At 33.7% G+C, this 20,514-nt stretch overlaps 3 protein-coding genes across 4 annotated transcripts; 1 reads left to right on the top strand and 2 right to left on the bottom strand.

Moving 5' to 3' along the window:
• Positions 1–358: 358 nt before the first annotated feature.
• Positions 359–5,852, bottom strand: LOC7460775 (uncharacterized). Of its 2 annotated transcripts, none has more exons than XM_052456715.1 (9): positions 5,575–5,852; positions 4,761–5,123; positions 4,333–4,366; positions 3,873–4,103; positions 2,427–2,516; positions 1,670–1,735; positions 1,486–1,577; positions 1,351–1,398; positions 359–815 (listed from the first exon to the last, which is right to left on the bottom strand). In XM_052456715.1, the coding sequence occupies exons 2-9, from the start codon at positions 5,075–5,077 to the stop codon at positions 698–700; spliced, it is 996 nt and encodes a 331-aa protein (XP_052312675.1). In that variant the 5' UTR covers positions 5,078–5,123; positions 5,575–5,852; the 3' UTR covers positions 359–697. The 2 variants fall into 2 exon arrangements, with proteins under 2 accessions (XP_052312675.1, XP_052312674.1); XM_052456714.1 differs by having other exon boundaries at positions 4,761–5,112; positions 5,575–5,851.
• Positions 5,853–6,283: 431 nt separating this feature from the next.
• Positions 6,284–13,251, bottom strand: LOC7460776 (CRS2-associated factor 2, chloroplastic). Its single transcript, XM_024610375.2, has 6 exons — positions 12,502–13,251; positions 12,280–12,407; positions 11,933–12,158; positions 11,283–11,410; positions 10,208–10,355; positions 6,284–6,937 (listed from the first exon to the last, which is right to left on the bottom strand). Exons 1-6 carry the CDS (start codon positions 13,145–13,147, stop codon positions 6,537–6,539), a joined length of 1,677 nt encoding a protein of 558 aa, XP_024466143.2. The 5' UTR covers positions 13,148–13,251; the 3' UTR covers positions 6,284–6,536.
• Positions 13,252–18,889: 5,638 nt separating this feature from the next.
• On the top strand, positions 18,890–20,228 carry LOC7460777 (axial regulator YABBY 4). The gene is made up of 6 exons (XM_024610666.2): positions 18,890–19,061; positions 19,157–19,294; positions 19,478–19,613; positions 19,714–19,762; positions 19,854–19,929; positions 20,111–20,228. Exons 1-6 carry the CDS (start codon positions 18,981–18,983, stop codon positions 20,213–20,215), a joined length of 585 nt encoding a protein of 194 aa, XP_024466434.2. The 5' UTR covers positions 18,890–18,980; the 3' UTR covers positions 20,216–20,228.
• The last annotated feature ends 286 nt before the right edge of the window (positions 20,229–20,514 follow it).

Raw genomic sequence — 20,514 nt, 5'->3', positions numbered from 1 at the left:
TGCTCAAACAAGATAGCATTAACACAAAAACACCATGAGAGGGTAATCGAAATCATCAAACAAGATGCATATGAGATTGTAATGAAAATCACGTAAGCGTGAGGGAAGGGCACCAAATTCATAGGTGATTTGGGGCACATGAAAGAGGAACAAGGTGCTATGCGAACCCGCCTAAGGGGAGAAAAAAAGGGTATTGAAGAACTCAAAACGGGGTAGTTGATTACAAAGGCATTAAAGTAGGTTTACTGAGTGCAAAAATCCCTAAAAAATGTCATAACATGCTGCACCATAAAAGAAAAACAAAACAAAAAATGATAGGATTATGATGAATTCGGAAAGGAAAAGATATCTACATGGCTGCAGTAAATTAGTGGCGTAGTGCCATATCGTTTCCTTGATGAATTCATCCAAGCACGTTTTGTTTAGTACATCTCTTTCAAGAGATGCAAAAAAATGGTAGGTGCTTGACAATTTTTACATTTTTTTCTCTCAAAAATCTTACTATTTTGAGCAAAAAAATAAAAAAAAACCCCGCACTGATGCTGGATGCTATGATGTCAAATCCACAGCTTCTCGTTCAAAAACAACAATTATACTATGTACCATGCGAGGAGCCTGATTGATTACTCCAAAAAAACCCATTGTGTGCTAATAGCAGCAATGATAACGTCGTGGGCATTATGTACCGTCCTAATTCTCACTTCAAACCTTGATAGGAATCTGGAAATGATCTTGACAGCCAAATGTGCTTCAGCTTAATTATCAAAGCAAAGATGCCGTAGCATGGAACATGCATCAACCCCACGGCCATGTACCTGTACAAGTAAATAGCAGCAGCATGGATGGGTAAGTTCATCAGCATCAATGTTATACGCTGGCAGAACCAAGCAAATCTTTAATTGTTAGTCGCAACAGTCAGCTCTGGACCTGCAGAAATGAGAGTGCTGCTGTGCTAACCTTCCGGAACCCTGTAGTTATCTAAGTAAACCTAAAACAGTTCTGCAGAGTAAAATACCATGATTGCCCATTTGCCAACAATCACAATAGCTCGCCTACTTGAAATAAAGTCAACTAGAGCCAATGAACCTGAAGGTTCATATGACTTAAAAGTAAAAAAGGATGTTTATTCTTTTTTTCTCAAATACCAAAATTGTCGCTTCCAGTTGCTAGTTAAGAAGTTTGAAGTCCAAGAAATCACATCCCCAAACAAAATCTCTTAGTTTGTCAAGGCATCATGGGTAAATTCTTTGGAGAAACAGCATCTTAAACTAGCTTGTATCAGGTTAGATGTTGGACGTATAAGCTTTGCCACATGGTAATAACAAAAATGATGAGTACATTATTACATACCATACGGGGGCATATGGCGATGACAAATCAAGAAAGGGGTACGGCCACCTGTAAGAAAGGTATAGTCATCATGCAGAAAAACAAAAAGGATCATATGTAAATAACTAAAAAAGGCAAAATGACACAAGGCCTTACCACATTGAAACACAAGCATGGATGATCCACTGAGAAACGACAAATATGGATGTCCATAAAACAAAATATGCGATCCGAAACATGGGGAACCGCTGGAAGAAAAGGATAATGTGAATTTGTAATTGACCATTAAGGAATTAGAATATAAAAACCACCAATGTTACAAAACAAAGGACAGGGTTACCATGCAATTCAAGACTGTGTCACCGAGGAGAAAAAAAGCATTGACTGAGTGCATGCAAACATTCAGCTGCAGTTACAAAAGTAGACACTTTTCAAATGAAAGGAAAATATACTTGTTTTACAATACAGTTGCAATGAATTGCAGCATATATTTCCTCAACACATGCTTTGATTATGGAGCGCACTTGACTAGCTTAATCTATAATCGAGACTTCAAATTTTATAAAAACTGCAACACAGGGCTCATGTTATGTTAATTTCTTGAACATGTAGAAAACTAAAAACAACTTCGTCGTTTAGAAAAAACTAAACAATTAAAGAATTTTTTATTATGTATCAAAGAAAATTGTTGTTATGCCAGAACACTTCTTTTCCCATTGTTCAGAGACAAAAATCAAGGGAAGGTCAGAAAACTATCAGACATTGAAAAAAAAAAAAAAACAACCATAAATTCTTTGAATTCATAAGCAAAGTAAATCATGTGCATTTAGAAAGGTTCACTTCTATTGGCCCCGTTCTTCTATGCATATACAAGCACAAAAGCAAAAGTCAGGTGGTGTTGTAGTAAGTTTTCCAACAAAGAAATGAAAAGCAGATTAATTTTCAGCCAATGAAGAAAATTAACTTGCCATCTTAGGTTATTTTTCATATCACCCATACTTGCTCCCTCCCCTTCTTCGCCCAAACCTCCCACCCTGCCACCATATGTACAACTCTAACAGAAGCAAAAAACCAAGTGGAGTGGTATGGATACTTACAAAATCAAGACTGAAATCTTTGGCTGATAGAAATGGATAAATAATGAACCAGAACACACAATCAGTGAGCACAACAGCACCTGCACACATCTGTTCATAGATAGAAAAGAAAAGAATAAGCAAGGCATTTCATCAGCTTACCTTTCATACAAGAGGCAACACCGTTTAAAATCTATTTAAGACACTTACAGAAGGAGGCAGAAAATTAAAAAATTAGTCAAAAGAAAATGGGAAAATAATGGAGCACTAAAGTTGCATTAGAGCAAACATAATAACCATCCAGAATAAAGATAAGAGTAAACATAATAAACATCCAGAATAAAGACAAAAAGGGTATGATGATGTGCACAACTTAATCCAAACCGGTGGATTTCTGACCTGTGAGCAGGGTTAACAGATCATAGGCACTTAATCATCAGCACGCACCATCAAGGGTATATATCTTTGCATAATTCAAATCAGAGAGACTTATGGGTTCACCAAATACCAAGTACTTGTGTTATATATCCACCAATGAATCTTAGTATAACTTTTACTGTTTACAGGCATGAGTTCCTGGTTCTTATAAGTCTAAACTAAGCCTAGCAATTCTAAAAAATAATCAACCGGAAGCAAAGTAATCCTATTCTAACTTCTCTTTGCCTTGGAGAAAATATAATTAGCTATGAAACTTCTAGTATGGATTGAGCCAACACCTTACAGATTAAGATTACTCATGGTTGAAAAAAGTTGTCTATTGGCTGGTAGTAGGTATGGAAGTACAGCACCAACCACAGCATTCCTACCAAATTTCCTTTCCTAATATCCACCATCAATAATTGGATCTCTCCACTTGAAGAGATGGATCAAGTTCAATGGTGGCCAGTATGCCTCTTCTGCATGTGCGTCAAACATGTCAATAAAACAACATTTATTATTTACCTTCTATCTATTTTTGTGAGAAATTACTCACCATTCTTTCACAAAATGACTGCGCAAGTGCTGTCACTTAATTACCAGAGCATTCCAGACCAAGAAATATAAATGGTCTGAAAGCTATCTTTGTGAATTTTCAACAACATGGTCTTTGCCCAACAAACTCAAAATCCCTCAAGCCATACACTTTCTATCTTTCCATGGTTCTGTTGAACAAGTGTCAGAACCTGACCCTTTTGGTGATGCTTTAGATCTTGATAAACAACTCATAAAGATCATCATACAATACTACTACTATCCCTCTCCGTACATACATACATATCTATATACTTATCTATCTATCTATCTATCTATCTACATATATATTCCTCATTTTCAAGTTGAGAATTTCAACAGAAACATATAAAGAGAATCAAGGCAAATTACCTCCTCATGGAAAGAATAAAAGAAACACGAGAGCCAAAAAATAGAAAATCAAATGTTCATTGTTCAATTGAAACTAAGGAAGCTGATTGTTAAACAAGAACTTACCTGAAAAGCAATTTGAAAAACATAGCCCCACGAACTTGCAATTTGGCGAGTGCGAGGTTCTTGGCTGGTATCTAAACTTTTGTCTGAGTTGGATATATTCACAATTTCTTCTCCAGGTGTTGGAGCTATGTAAGTGCCTCGTTCTGCATCTAAAGTCTCATGATTCACCCGATCACCACCCAATACACGGCGATAGTAGCAGCACCCATAAATGGAAACCGAAGATCCCATCTGCAAATTGAATTTCAGAGCATCAGTAACTAATGCAAACTGAGATCGATCAAATTAATCTTCGAGTAGCCACCCTTTATCCAAAACCTAATGAATTTTGGGAAACATTGATATATAAATGGCTCTTATACAGTTATACTGACACTCGTATGTTTCTTCAGGGTTAACTGAAAAGAAACTATTCCTTGGACATCATCAAAATGTATAAACAGATCTACAAGAGAAATACCGCAAAATAGATTGTCACCAAAGAAAATGTCCACCTGCACAGTGAAAGGAAGAAGAGGAAGGAAAAAAATCAGATATGCAATGAGAAACAATGATAACTTCTTTTCTTTTTCTTAGTTGCTTATAAGGATAAACAGCAACACCATTGTTGCCACAACTGTTTGTACATCTAGGGAGGCTTTCAACCCCACCTAAAGGAAAAGACTCAAAGAGTTGGATGACCAATAGAGTATGCTCTAGCAGATAATTGGAAATCCATATGTTCAACCTGTGCTCCATACAATTTACAGAACACTTAAACAACGTTCTGTACAGATAACCATCATACCCGCATTTTAGAGAAATCTTCAAAATGGTTCCCCTATTCAACTTGTATTGAAATATCTTTGAGTAAAATTATGATGAATGCTATAAAGGTCAGTGACTTACTGAGTATAAAAGTAAAAAATGCCCCCTCCATCAGTTACCACATTTGCTGTGATCAATGATAAAAGAACAAAAAAGGCGATAATCCTAAACGCAAGCAGCCAAGCCGGATGGATTGTTTTCACACAAGTATTCCAAGCTTCATCTTTGTACAGAAACCCTGGTCTTTCTTGCTGATTTTCTCTCCTCTCCGATTCCTTAGACCCTTCATTTTTCCATATTAGAATTGCTGCTAAAACCATAGATATTAAAATAAAGAGAGCGCATAGGAAGAATCTCCAGTTCAACCAGTAACCCGGTAAGGTTGTATCAGCAGTCATGATTGGCTGCCAAGTATGCGTATGCTTTGAGGATCCTGATAAGAAACTCAACAAATTACTCAAACTTGCTCCACTGATCATCATATTTTACGACTAGATTCAGTTTTGAAAATCAAAGCAAATTAGATGAAGCTGTAAGTTTCAACTTCCAAGATATTACGATAAGATTTCACATTTTGCTAAACAGGTAAATCACAAAAAAAAAAAAATCTAAACCCATCCATTGCAAGAAAACCATCGACGTAAAATAAAAAAGGGACTACAAGAATCAAATGAAGGGAGATAAATTTGCTAAAATATTTTTGTGGGGATTTCAAATGTAGATGAAAATAAAGACTCCAAGCAAGGAATAAAATAAAATAAAAACTCCAAGCAAGCAAGGAATGAAGGATGCTACTACAATATATGAAAAAAAAAACAAAACAAAGAGAGATTCTTTGCTTTATATGCAATTTAGTTTTATTAGATCAGAAGAGACAAGCGTCTTTGAAACTTACAGCTGAGGGATAGAATCAAGAAGATTCTTAATTTGCTTATTTCTCCTCCTTATCCTCCTCCTATTCTCTATCTGCACACTTTCTGTAAGGACATGACATAAACAGCAGCAACGTAAAGGAAAATCAGTTGGTAGTTTTTGCTTTGCTACTAGTCTCCTGTCTTTTTAATGGTCAGGGGGTGGGGCAGCGTATGGAGAATCGCAAGGCGGTGATCGGAAGAGACAAGATTTTGATTGATTTAATTTTTTTCTCGCTCTAATAATAAACAAGATATTCTAGAGGAAAGAAACCCGGCACATTTAAGTTGTGATTTTAGTAAATTATGTTTTAGTCCCTAAAATCTGAAGCTAATTATAACTTAGCTCGTTTATTTAAAACTCCTACAACTCAATCCCTTTTCTTTTCTAGACCATTGTCTTAAAACATAGATTGGTTTACATGGAAAAATCTTGAATTATTGAAACATAAATTATTAGATATGATAAGAGGATTTATCATGAAAATTATTCATAAATCCCACTATTATGGGAGTACAATCCTTGATATATTGAATAATTTCTAAGATTAGGGACTAATGTATAATTTACTCTTCTAATTCTAGAAGGATCCGGCCACCGGACCTCCGGGAACGAGCAGGTAAGGGAAGATACTAGTTTGACACGTTTTCTTTTTTCTTGTTCTCGTGGAAACAATACAGCCATAAGAATCCTTTTTGGCATCAAACTCCATTTTTTTTTATAGTTTAATAAATATTTTTCATCATAAATAATTTAATATTCCTTTTTTCTCTCTTTACATCGGGGGCAGCGGAACATTTATTAAGAGCAAAAAGGAAAGGCTACAAATACACACAAGAGACATTCAGCTGAGGAGGAGGACAGCACTTGCCATGCAATAGCACTGCCTTGCCCTTGCGAGCAAGAAAGGTTGATAAGCACACCAGACAGATACTTCTTCCATTTTCATTTTTTATCGAGCTTCTCTGCTATCAGATCAATGGATAATGACCCCGGAGGGGCTGAGGTTTCTAGCTCTTCAAAGGATTCGCTGTCATAATATTCATCATCACTATACATGTCATCTTCAGAAAAATTTTCACTATGAGAATCATCTTCAAATGTTGAGATTGAGTTGCTGCTACCATCTTCACTAGACATAACTAATGCAGGGTAGGAGTGTTCCGTGGCCTGCGAAATACCCTCAAACTCCTCTACTTTTGTCAAAAGAGCATCAGGACCAAGATCAATCTCATCTAGCAAAATTGCCTTGTTTGACTCAAGTGCATGCTTCCACAGGAGCATCATTTTAGGGCTTGAGCTCACTATTTTGGCATCAGAGTTATCACAATCATCATCAGACTTGCCTGAAAATAACAGTGAAATAAACAAAAAGGAGATATTAGAGCTGTAACATTGTGAAATTAGCTCCTAGTCATGTAGGATTACTATTATTAAGTTCAGGGGAACAAATAGACAACGGCAATTAGCCAGATTATCAAGCAACAATGTCGATCGATTGTTGTGGCTTGAAAAAGGATTGAGATGCATTTCAAAGATACAAAAAAGTTGAAAACGACCTCCTAAAATGTGGAGAAGAAACAAAATACCATGTGAATCCAGATTCCAATGTTCACCAGCAGTTTGTGGCTAGTCAACCAATTATATGGTTGCTCGATAATTAAATGCACGTCTGATCATTATTTGCAACTGGGGAGGGGTAAAAACGGGGAACAAAACAGATTGCAAAAAGAGGAGAGAAACTGCATCAGTGGGCTCCTCCTCCCTCAATAATATGATGCTTTCAGGAACGCAGTTTCTAGGAAACTGCTTTCTGACAACAATTGATTTGGACCTTTTTGAATTTTTCAATAACAATTGCCTGCCAGATCAAGTTGGACAGAGCTTTTCCTGTAATTAACCAAGTTCTAGTGGCCATAAGAATTTTCCTAGATATTGCACACCTTGAAATCATCCTAGTATTCAATTACTGTTCATGAGATTCACTATCTTCAGACATGGCTGTGATAAGTCCCAACTTCCACGTACCAATTATCTGAAAAGCTACCATTACAGCATTTTGTTCTCCTATCTAACAATTGCACAGCCAACAGAATCAGTTGAGAGTTGCACTGTGAGATAGGACCATGAACCATGTCAAAATCAAGGCTTCCAATTTCAGTCAATATGCAAATCACATGTTCCAAAACTACTGGTGGAGATGAAAATTGATTAAGGCTTCCAATTTTAGTCTAAACTAGCCAACTTATTCCCGCTACGCTGCTGCAGGTAGGATTAAAAGTTAACTTTTAATGCAAAAAAAGGAATGGACAAGCATTGTTAATGTGTTTTCTAGCATCATGAAAAAATTTAATTGTGAATCAAAAAGTTGTAATAAAATAAATAAAAATTATACGCATTTCTTTTTTTAAAACAAAAATATTTAAGATGGTGGTGATGAATTGGAGACCAAAAAAATAAGGTCAAGCGTTTGGCCTGCAAGTCAAGCCCATATGCTTGGCCTTTTTTTTCTTTTATAGGGCGGATGATTGTCCACCTTATTTATATATAAAAAAAAAAAACAAAGTGGACAAATTGAAGGCCAAAAAACTAAGGTCGAGCACTTGGCCTGCAAGTCAAGCCCATATGCTTGGCCTTTTTTTTTTTTTATAGGGCGGATGATTGTCCACCTTATTAAAACAAAAACAAAAAAAACAAAAAAAAAAAACAAAATAGACAAAATGTCGCCTGCTATGGTAGATGAAGCATTGTCTACCTAAACAGATTCAGACCACCTCAAAGTTAGGTTCCGATTTATTTTATCTAAAACATCAATTTTCAACTCATTTGTGACCTGAAAACACCTTACAGACCTCAACAGACCCATTTTTAGTCCCAAATCTAAAAGTGTTTAGAAAAATTGATCAATCTGTAATACTTGGATTATTTAACTTAACTCAACCTGTTAAGGTCAAATAATGTGGATATTACAGATGATAGCAGATTAAAAAACCCAATAAATAGATATCACGGGTCGGGTTTTTAAAACCCAGCCAACTCAACCCAACTCATATATCATTTTTTTTTTTTGTCTTTATATTTGATAGTTTATGAATTCAACATTTATTTTTATTTTATTTATAAATGTTTTGGTTCCAAAGTTTTTGTTAGTGGTTTCCTATTAAACTTCTTTAACATAAAAAAAAATGATATGTCTCTTTGCTAGAGAGGAAGGGAAGGTAACTACGACGGTGCAAAGTATGAAAATTAGGCCTAACATTGAGGTACCATGACACCTACAATCTATGTTGTAGGTCTGCCTCTAAATACAGACCCATTACAATTAGCAATATAAGCCTAACTCGTAGATATTTGTAATGTCCACAAAAACTTTAAGCCAACCTTGTATATTCAACTCGCTCAGGTCCCAAAAATAAAATTGAATGAATTGAGTTTACAATTTGTAAAATATCAGATGTTTGGTTGAAAAGAATTATGTACCCAAACCTGACCCAAGTATATCCATGAACACCCCTACCCAAATCAGCCTAATCGATCAAAAAAACAAAAAACTAAACTGAATAAAAAAACATTCTCGAGCCCCAATCTATCTTTTGGCAAGATAAGTGATAAAAAAACACTTGAATGAAACTCCTCTTATCAAATAGAATTCATTGACACCAAGAACAGCTTTTTAGATGTTGAAATGTGGCCAATCAACAATTTCTCAATCCTCCACCATTTTTCGATAACTTTTCCTCTCCTCTCTCAAACTCATGGACTGAAATGTAACTAAAATAAATTTTTTGATCAAAACTTAAAATCCTAAAACTAAGGAACCATAAAAAATTCAATGTAGAATGTGGACTAAAACGTATTTTTATGCAAATTTGAGATTGGCCACACAAGTTTTACGGTTTTTAGTTTGGTTCCTTTTCTTTTAATTATGTCTTTATGCTATAAATTCAAATAATATCTAATTAAGTTTGCCTATGATCAAGCTCTGAAATCTATATAAACAAACCCTTAAATTGAATATAATAAGGGAAGAAACTCTCAACTCACAAAACACCAAAAAAAAAAAATCACTTTTGAAATCCACGGTGAATTGTGAGAGATGCCACAATTCTTTAGTTTTTTTTTTTTTTGTTGTTAGTTTGGTGTCTTTTCTTTTATTTGTGTCCTTGTGCTACAAATTTAAACTATATCTAATCAAGTTTTGCCAATAATCAAGCTCTGAAATTTGGAAAAAAAAACCCTAAATTCTCAAGTATATGATAAGAGAATAAATTCTTGACTCATGGAACACTATAAACAGCACATGCAAGGATGCAATTGAGTAAAAAACGTTTGGTGACCAAAAAAAAATCCCTGTTCAAATCCACATAAATGTGAGAGAAGACACAGTTCAAAACACCACAATAAAACCACCACAAGATTTTATTTTTTATTTTTTGTAATATGTAAATCACATGTTCCAAAACTCTAGGATAAGAAAAAAAAATTGATTTAAGGCTGAGAAATTACTGTTGCAAAGTCTAGTATCCTTGTTCAAGTTAATAGGCAATATCAGTAGTTGTCTTCTAAAGTCATGCAAATGCAATGTGGTTACTCCCAGTCTCCTCTCTAACACATACCTGAATCATCAGAACCACTTGCAATATCTAATTCAGCAGGAAATGAAATGGAAGGTCGAGCTTCTGGATACATTGATTTCCAGTCTTGTCCCCTCCACATCAGTATCTGCTCATCGTCAAAAGACAACAGCACACAAGGGACCAAATCCTGTCAAGTGATGAAAAGGGTTTAGGAAACTTCAACCACATTATCCAGAGGCCAGAATAACTAGGACATGCTGTAGAGTAAGGAAATCAAACATGAGTAATCGATGTTCAATATTCAACATATTTTTCAACTACATGTTGAATATTGAACATATTTTTCAACATCCATATGACCATGTCCATGTCTTTAAGAGGTTTGCCAACTCCATTAGAACAACAAGATTTGAAAAGCTAAGAAAACAAGATTTATCAACAACAGACAAGCATAGTGGAGAAAAGCTTTCATGCAATGAGCAACTCCAACCAATGAGTAGATTGTCAGCTTTGCAACCCTGATTCAAGGCCATCGGTGGGCTCTGCTCATTTTAAATTTGCTTAGATCTTTATCCCATGAACAATCATTGCTTTTGCCAAATTGAGTGGCATGGGTAGGCTGAAGCTTTCATACAGGTTCTATTCTCTACGACTAACAATGAGGTTAAGACCGTATATTAATCCTACTGAAAAAAAGAAAAGAAAATAAAAGGTCCTCGTTATGAAATTTTGCAAAGTAATTCACAAAACTTGGTTCAATTATTGAGTGCTATCACATGATCTTACAAACTTCACAGCTATCACACAATGGTTCACAACGATTTTAATACTTGAAAACAGCAACTTTTTTCTTTCGAAGCAGAAAGAGATGCTTCCAATGAAAAGCTAAGAAAACAGGCATATCAAAGAAAATATGATCCTGTTTTAATTCATAGCCAAATTAATCAGCCAACGATTCATATTAGATTGCCCTTTACATATGATTTGTTTGCAGGAGGTTTCCATGTAAATGTCCTCTTTCCAGTTTTTATCATTTATTATTTTTATTTTTTTTCAGTGCATACATCTTGTCCCTAACTTTATATGCAACAATGTTTTTGCTTTCATTGATTACCTTAAGCTTAGCACCCAACTTCTTGTAATCACTAGGTTCCATCCCTTTGCAGTCAACCTTCACCAATGGACTTCCTTCAAAAGCAGCCCTAACATCTCTTACCAATGTAATGTACACTCCATTTTTTGCTGCAATTTGCATAACAAAGTAAGATATTTGTGACAATTACTTGCGAGTGAAAAAAAAAAATAGGAGGAGGAAGGGAGGTGGTATTGAGTTTCGGTGATGGACACATCAACTTTGTCTATAAAAGGTGCATGCATATTAGTATACTCCTCACAACAGAAAAGGTTAAGTGTTTATGAGGTATCTGCAAATGTAGGATATCTTGAGAAAACCATATGCCTCAGAAGAGAAATCAGAACACAAAAAGAAATGCAAAATCTAAGAGAAAGTAACATAATAATAACTTTTTTTGATAAAAAAAAAAAAAACATAATAATAACTTTTACTTCTAAAAATCCTACATTAGGAAGGCAGAAATTCATATATGTATGGGAAGTGGAGTGCCATAGCCATCATTGCACCATTGCTTTCAAACAAGAATAAATTTATTTTGCCATTTTACACATTCAGAAAATAATTATTTATAACAAGGGCAACAAAGTAGCTAGGACATTCCAATATGAAAGATGAAAGGGGTTATTTACCTAATTTACATATCGGCAGAAGATTCTTCCCTTTCTTCCGAAATTCATCTGCTTGAGCTTTTGTCAATCCTTCAGGAGCTTCTTGAATAAGTTTTGGGTAGACCGGAGTAGCTGGTTTCCAGAGCATTACCGGGTATTGCGGACGAGTTCGGTAGTTGTAATTTCTGCCACGAAAAAGATAAACCACGCCACCAACTCGGTGAATGATCTTTCCTCCAGTTTTTTCCTAGCATCAGAATAAAACAATATGCATAGTATCAGGCACTAATGACTTGCAAAGTTCATAGCAATATGCTTAAACTGATATTACATAGCATAACAACACTGACACTAAAAAACACAAGTACCTCCAAATGCCGGCAAACATTATCCATATCTACAGTGGGAACACCCTTACAACGAACTTTACAAACCCGCCTTCGCTTCCAATGTGAGTGTACTAACTCCAACATATTATGAGTCAATCCATCCCTCCCTGGGGGCCCGCCCACCAATTCAAATCAATCAATCCAAATGCAATACAGAGAAAGAAAATGCTATGAATATCATGTTTTAAGAAAGAAACTCACCGAGATTAACCTGTCTATTATCAGACAAATGAGGCTTAATAAGCAGTTTAATCTCCCAAGTCTTCAAAGGTTCCCCGAGTATCTCCTCCCTGGATTTCCCTTCCTCTGGAAACTTCCCGAACGGGTAAGGGCCGGGCATTTCCACATACTTGACCCCTTTTTTACCTGCTGGAGGCGGATTAAACGAATCGAAAACCGGAATCTTCTTCTTGCTGGTTTTCAAGGGGGGTTTGCCAGTCCAAGGTCGCGGCATTGTGGGTGGCGCAAAGGGCAAGAAAGCCGGCTCCCGGATGGCCAATGGCTTCACTTTAGGTGTCTCTGAGTAGCTGAATTGGAACTCGAATGGAGCCCCTGGGAGAAGATAGGATACACCGGAGTCGCCAACAAGGACAGAGCGGTCACCGTCTGACGCGATGACCCCACCACCATCTTTAACGGGCTTGTAGTACTTGGTTCGAAGATGGGGGATTTTGAATGCAGGGTTGGCAGAATTTTTGGATTTTTTGAGAGGAGGAGGGTATTTGGGGATGGGAATGGGAGGTGGAGGAGGAGGAGAAGGAGAAGAGGAAGCAGTTGGGTCCTTTCCGAGTGGAAGCGAAGAGAAGAGGTTGAGACCTGGCGTTGGCAATGAAGCCACAATCGCCATGTATTATCTCTTCAAGGGATTAGATTACAGAGAAATGGAGAGGTTTTTCTTGGGTTTTGTTATCTGTTGCTGCGACCTGCAGAGTGGAAGATAGAAAGCGAGCCAAGATAATATTATATCAAGATTTTATATATTTAAAAAATTCGTTTAAAACTTGGGCCTTTCATTTTATTTTTCCAATTAATTATTGTTTTTTTTATTTAAAGAAGAATAAAATGAATAAAAGAGAAATAGATAAGACTGTGATTAAAAAATTTTAAGAAAAAAAATAATCCAGACATTACTAAAGGTTTTCAGCAGGAAAAAAGTCAAATAAGGTATTGATTGATTTAATAATATCACCTAATTGATTTAATAGATTTAAAAATAATAAAAAGAATAAGTTGTTCCAGCTTGATATTGTCATGAATTCCTGACTATTGCACGAGAACAGATGCATCTTTCAAGTTTTTTTTCCTTTCCAATATATTTCTACCGGAGCTTCTCTCATTCCTTTTTTATATAGTATAATGATTCAAATCAAATAATCATTAAAAATATAATTTGATTAAAGAAAAATTCAAAATGATTTTTGTTTTTAAAATATTAAAATGATAACCTATTAGATCGATTCGGGTTAACTTGTCAAAACTATGATGTCAGCCGCGAGATTATGATAACCCCCGTGCAATCAAAATGGACAAAAAAGTTTGGAAATCAAAACAAATTTAAAGCATAATTCATTAAAAAAAATTAAAAAAAAAACTCGAGTCAACTCAGGTTAACATACCAAACTCACAAACCAAGTTATAAAACCGAGATAACTTTATAGAAAGTAAATCAAAACAAATTATGAAATTCAATTTCCAATAAATTCAATATTAAATAATGAATTTGAAAAAAATCAATGAAAAAAAACATCCAAAAACAACATTTATCAATAAAAATTAACATGTAAAATTCATGACCTAGATAATATTTCAAACTTACAATCTGGATTATAAAACTAAGATAATTACTTTATAAAAAATAAATCAAAACCGAAATACCAATTAACCAAATTTTTACCATGTCATACTGGTAAATTCTCCTTTTATTTTTAACAAAACTCAATCCAATGCCAGATCAGCCAACCGAATTAGATTGGGTTTTAAAACCGTGCATAAGATCACTCAAATTTATATTTAGTTTGGTGGCTATTAGTAGGTAAAATATATTTTCATATTTGTAGTTTCATCGACATTCCATTTGCACCCCTATGATTTAAGATTTTCTAATTTTACTCCTATAAATTTTTTAAATTCTCAATCTTGTCCTTTATTACTGAAAAATTAACAAAAAAATCACTTTTATTCACTTGAAACCCAAAAAGAATTCACAAACCAAATTATACTGGATTGAATTTAATTCAATTCAATTCCAGATAAAATTAATTAAATTTAATTATATTGTTTGGAATAGCCGTAAAATTAAATTGAATTAAAAATCTTTGTTATCTTGCTCTTAATTCAAAAATCATTTCTCTTTGTTCAAAAAACATTTATTTTTGTTAATGTGAAAATAGAATCCATAAATTATTTTATTGAATTTATATAATATTAACTGTATAGTAATTAAGTTCTCCCTGTAATGAACTTATGCTTTCAATTTGATGTACCATTATAAAAATATAAAAATATTGTGTATTTATTTTAATGTTAGTGGATTAAAAATTAAAACTATTATTATGGTGAAAACATAAAAACCATTAATATTTCGAGATGCGATCAAATCTGTTTAACTCGTATAAATGAAGTGGTAAAGGGTACGTCCTCACACTTAGATTAAGAATCTGCGTAAAATTTTTAGCTTTAAACTAGACTGGTGGTATGGAATGAGTTGCTTGCCGGCTCAAGTCTTTTCTAATATAAAAATGATGATATCACTTTTTAAAGAGTAAAAATATTTGGTATCCGAAGCATTAGTTCAAATATATTAAATAAGTTTGGAAAATTTAATAATATAATTATAATTTTTTTAATTTTAATAAAAACAAAAAAAGATAACAATAACCAATAAAAAAATAAATATTTTTCAATATTAAAAAATAATATCCTCTATTTTTAAAAGATATCGATGATCTTATTTAATATCAAAACAAAAATTCAATGAAAACAAGATAACTTTTTAAAAAGAAAAAAACATCTAAAAATCAATTACCAATAAATAAAAGTTGAAGGATAAACTCAGAAAAAATCAGTTTTTAAAAAGAACTAGAAAACCTAACTGTAATTAGCATGCCAAATTAGCGGTCTACTTGTGAGCTTGGAATAATTCCATAAAAAAAAAAATAGAACAATGGAGTTCAAGTCCTAATAAAACTAAACAATGAAAGATAAATGTGGAAAAAAAAAAACAATTAAAAAAAGCACTAAAACAAATCAGAGTTAACTGGAGTTAACTCAACTATTTTGCGACTCGAGATATAAGATATGAATAACTTCATAGAAAGAAAATCGACAAAAATATTGAATCCAAAGGCCCAATAATGTCAATAATTAAAAAAATATATAAAAAAGATCGAAGTCAAATGAGGTTGATCATCGAAACCTGTGACTTGGGTCATGGATCGGGTTACCCCACAAAAAGCAAACCTGCAAAATTCATAAAGAAAAATCCTCAATTATTCAAAATTAAAAAAACAAAACAAATAGTAATCAAAAGAAAATGAGGATCAAATCTAGCATAAAAATTAAATAAAAAAAAACAAGGGATAAAATTAAAAAATAACATAAATCAAGAAAAAGATAAAAAAAAAATAGCAATCAAAAGAATAAAGATCAAATTTGGTATAAAAATTAAAGAAAATAGTATAATAAGGGATGGAATTGAAAAACAAAATAAATCAAGAAAGTAATAGAAAAAAGAGCAATAAAAAAAATGATAACCAAATATGATAAATGAAAAAAAAATTAAAGAATGATGAAATCGAAAAACAATTTAAATTTCATAGGTTATTTTAGTAAAACAAATAGATATAAAAAGAATATGGACCAAATCCAAATGAAAATGAAATTGAAGGGCTGCTTCAATAAATTGGAAGGCTTGACACAAGAATTGAGGAGGAGAGAGAAAAACAAATTATAGACGCCAAACATGTGGTTCATTCCATACACGCGCCTCTCAAGTAACGAGGGGCCATTAAGGAGATTCCAATGCCTCTCCTAAAGCTGAGAATTTTTAATAATATTTATATTTATTAAAATATCAAATTACCTCGCAATGAACCTGATATAACAAAAAAAAATCATGATGAAAATACAAAAAACCCCTTGAAAGCCAGTTTAACAAATTTTGCTTTCAAGAATACTTTAGTCATTTTACTGTTTTGAAAAGGTAAAAAAAAAAGACTAAAAAACCCCTATATTTCATTTCATTTTTTTTTATTTCAAGAGTAATTAAGTTATTTTACTATGAAAAAAGGTAAAAGACCAACGTACCCCCTTCCTATCTGATAATATCAATTGAACCACATAAAGACTATTTTGCCCCATGATCTTCCATTGTAGTTTCTTGTTTAATTTAGAGCCCATTTGGTGCTGTGGAGCGGTTGTTTTTTAAAGTGCTTTTTACTTGGAAATGCATCAAAATTATTTAAAAAAAATTATTTTTAACATCAATTATCAAAACAATCTGAAAACACAAAAAAAAATGTTAAATTATTTTAAAAGCATTCTAAATACAAATTATGTATGTTAATAAACTACATATTGTGTTACGAGATAGAGGAGGCTTATTGGCAAGATAAGTGTGCAAGGCAAGTAGGCCCAAGAAAATAAGATATTAGGTCCAGCAAATCAATTTTCTTTTCAGCAAGTCAAAGCAAAACAATCCAAGAGAAATGTAAGTTACAAGATAAAGTGATAAAATATCGTGTTATTATATTGAAAAATTATTCTTATTTTTATTTATATGATATTTATCATTATAAATATATAATTAATGAAAAAATTAAAATGAGCTGACCACAATCATTTGATTAAACCTATTGTTGAAATCCAACAACATAATTAATGCCGATAAAGATTACTTTATTGTAGTGATATAATCTTTGATAATTATTGAGATATATATTGATATCTATAAAACTCATAAAAAAAATAGTCTCAAGATAGTTTTAAGATATTTTTTTAATTATCGAATAATTAAAAAATATCCAAGTATTTTCCACAATGATTTTGGCCTACAAGGCAATTGATTAAACCTACTATTGATGGAAATGTAGCATACGGATACCTGTAAACTTTGTGTAATTAATACATAAATAAAACGTTAATAATCAGATTGGAATTAATTAATATATCTGATCGAAGCTTAATTAATTCTATATTAATTTCAACCAAAATTAGTGTATATATATATATGGTTGAAAATATTAATATCGTAATGACTGGATATTGCCGATATTGTCCTATCATCTTTATGCTGAAAAGTGGTTGTTTTGTCGAACATATATTTACTTGCAACATGCCTATATGTGGAAGTATGGAGGGAACATATTCAGTATGAGAAAAAGATCCTATAGTAACTCACTCATGGGCTGTGATATTTTTGTAAATCTTGAGGATGTTTTTATCTCATAATTTAATTAAGAATTTGTGTCAATTAGCTTAATTTATCCTCTGTTTTTTTTCAATAATTTTTTACAAGTAGTCTGATAAAAGGGCTGGATTACCGAATGACAGCAATATTGACATGCTCGGCACAGGCTAGGAATGCCAGTGATAGCTGTGCTGCAATAACTCAACGTATCGTGACTTAATTTATTCGCCAAAAATTGAAGACTCAAGATTTAATTTCACAAATTTATTATCGAACGATCGATCAATGAATTTGTGCAGGCAATACAATTGTCGCATTCTTCTTCTATCTGTAACATTTTTCAAAATTATTTCTTCGAGCTCCAAAATCTCAAACCCCATCTGCTAGAGCTAACATGCAAGCACATGCATGCACAGGTCACCAGCAAAAGGGAAGTTCAAGTTATATTGTGGGATAAAAGGAAAGGAAACTGGCAAAGTAGATGTGAGACATTAAGGAAGGAGCAGCTTGAAAGGAAATAAATTATGGGATGGGAAGTAGCATGAACAAAGAGAGCACAGAAAATGGGAGGGAACCCTTCTCCTTGTCAATTATTCTTACCTTCTCTCAGCAAAGCCAAATGCTAAGATGCCTCCTTTCCATCTCCATACACTCTTCTACAGACCTACCCTCCTTCCTGTTATGGTAAAACAGCTTGATGCACTCTCACTCTCTCTCTCATGAATGATAGAGCTGCTCAACAGAGGTGGAGTAAATAACAAAGAAAACAACACATGAAACAAATAGGCATAGTCAGTTCCATTTACTTACCATCATAGAAATTTGGACCACTCTCTCTTAACCTCAGATATTGAGGTTGAAGTTTCCAAGGGTTGTTTTTAGTAGCATTAAACTAATCTGAAATCAAGAAAAGTATGATCAGATAGGAATTCTTTAAAGTAAACGATCAGACAGAAGTGCTAATTATCCTAATTAAGTAGGTCAACAGACAACATTGATTTATTGTAATCTGTGGCAACAGCCTTATGGAAGTACATTAAGTACGCATAATGAGACTATGCACCTCATTACATTAATTGGCACAACTCATACGTTAAAAACATGTCTAAAGCCTATAAATTCTTCCAATCTATAAGAAGACCCACGTACTTCTCTGTGCTTCTCCTCTCTCTCGCTCTCTCTCTCTCTCTCTCTCTCTCTCTCTCTCTCTCTCTCTCATGCACAGGGAGACACAGACAGCCACAAGCACCTAGCAAGCTAGTCACCTACTAAAATGTCAACATTGAACCATCTCTTTGATCCTCCGGATCAGATTTGCTATGTACAGTGTGGTTTTTGTACCACCATTTTACTTGTAATGCACTGCATCTGCATAGAGTTTCACTAAATATTAATATCCCGTGCAACTTTTAATTATCTTGTGTTTTCTCTCTCTCTCAAATGTTGTAGGTAAGTGTTCCATGCAGCAGCTCATCCACGGTGGTGACTGTGATATGTGGGCACTGCTCCAGCCTCCTCTCTGTCAACTTGACGAAAATCTCTTTTCTCCCTTTCAATCTCTTAACTTCTCTCAGCCATGATCAAGAGGTATATATACTACTTATCAATTCATGAGGTTCTAGTAATTAACATATCCCAGTTGTTAGTTTTTTCTTCTCTTCCCCTTTTTTATTTTTCCTGAGAATTTGTTAGTAGCTAGCTTAATTTATTAGCATATTGAAGTTCTTTTATGTTCAGTGGATAAATCTTTGAACTTATTTTCCCCTCCAGCGAAAAGAACTGCTTAGTCCAGACGAAGTCAATGCTCAAAAAGGCTTAGACACGCAAAGTTCATTCATTGCAATCTCTTCTGACAATGATGAAGATATTGATAAAGTTAATCCAGTGAATCGTGTCATTAATAAACGTAAGTTTAACAAATTTATCGAGCCATATTATAGTAAATTTCTTGTTAATTTTTTTCTACTTAATTATTAGCTAATCAATTGAACTATTTATCTCTACAGCCCCGGAGAAAAGACAGAGAGCACCATCTGCTTATAACTGCTTCATCAAGTAAGAAATATTAGTTAAGATATTATATTAATTAGTACATGATCGATTTGGCCTTGATATTACTATGTTCTTACAAAAATATATTTAGCAGAGAAGAGATTAGAAGGCTCAAAACTGAAAATCCAAACATGGCTCACAAAGAAGCCTTCAGTACAGCTGCAAAAAATGTAAGTTCATTTTCTGGAGTAACCAATAATTAGCTAGCTAGGTAGATTTCTGAGACTCAATCATGCACAGAACCAAATCGAGGGAAATGAAAACGAGCTAGTAAATTTCGTTAAATAACTCAACTGATTTAAAGTAACATATTGTATTTTAATTCAAATTGTCATGTTTAACTCTTTTCAGTGGGCCCATTGCCCCCATGTCCACTACAAAGGTGATGGAGAGAGCATTGGCTTGGAAGAGGAGAACAGCACATGGTCCTCTGATGCAGCTGAGGTATATAGCTAGAGTAGCATTATACGTGGAATGTTTTTTCTTTCTAGGAATGAAAATATTGTGCAGAACATGCATGGCTCAGGGAAATTTTTATTAGGTTGCTAATAATTGTTAATACACACACACACACAAGAGGAAAAACAGTTCAGTTTTTGAATCACTATTCCAAATCCAGTCACTTTCTAGCTAGCTAATTTCTCCAAGTTACAACTACATCTAAAATTTATGAAATAGCCTTTTGGGGTCATTTTGAACGCGCTGTAAAGACTTCTGTGACACTTGACTTTTGTAGTATTTTATGCCACTGAAGT

This window comes from Populus trichocarpa, chromosome 10 (genome assembly GCF_000002775.5).
Source record: "Populus trichocarpa isolate Nisqually-1 chromosome 10, P.trichocarpa_v4.1, whole genome shotgun sequence".
NCBI lineage: Eukaryota > Viridiplantae > Streptophyta > Magnoliopsida > Malpighiales > Salicaceae > Populus > Populus trichocarpa.
The sequence above is the reverse complement of the archived record's forward strand: the minus strand, read 5'-3'. Positions and strand labels throughout refer to the sequence as shown.

Bases quoted from the DNA above. Each gene is read 5' to 3' on its own strand.
- LOC7460775 (XM_052456715.1), bottom strand. From the start codon at position 5,077: ATGACTGCTGATACAACCTTACCGGGTTACTGGTTGAACTGGAGATTC. The intron at 2,517-3,872 runs GTAAGTTCTTGT...ATCTATGAACAG, and splicing joins TTTTTCAAATTGCTTTTCAG to ATGTGTGCAGGTGCTGTTGT. The intron at 1,578-1,669 runs GTAACCCTGTCC...CTTTTCTTCCAG, and splicing joins ACACAGTCTTGAATTGCATG to CGGTTCCCCATGTTTCGGAT.
- LOC7460776 (XM_024610375.2), bottom strand. From the start codon at position 13,147: ATGGCGATTGTGGCTTCATTGCCAACGCCAGGTCTCAACCTCTTCTCT. The intron at 12,408-12,501 runs GTGAGTTTCTTT...GCGGGCCCCCAG, and splicing joins TAATAGACAGGTTAATCTCG to GGAGGGATGGATTGACTCAT. The intron at 12,159-12,279 runs GTACTTGTGTTT...TTCTGATGCTAG, and splicing joins ATGTTTGCCGGCATTTGGAG to GAAAAAACTGGAGGAAAGAT.
- LOC7460777 (XM_024610666.2), top strand. From the start codon at position 18,981: ATGTCAACATTGAACCATCTCTTTGATCCTCCGGATCAGATTTGCTAT. The intron at 19,614-19,713 runs GTAAGTTTAACA...TTATCTCTACAG, and splicing joins GAATCGTGTCATTAATAAAC to CCCCGGAGAAAAGACAGAGA. The intron at 19,930-20,110 runs GTAAGTTCATTT...AACTCTTTTCAG, and splicing joins TCAGTACAGCTGCAAAAAAT to TGGGCCCATTGCCCCCATGT.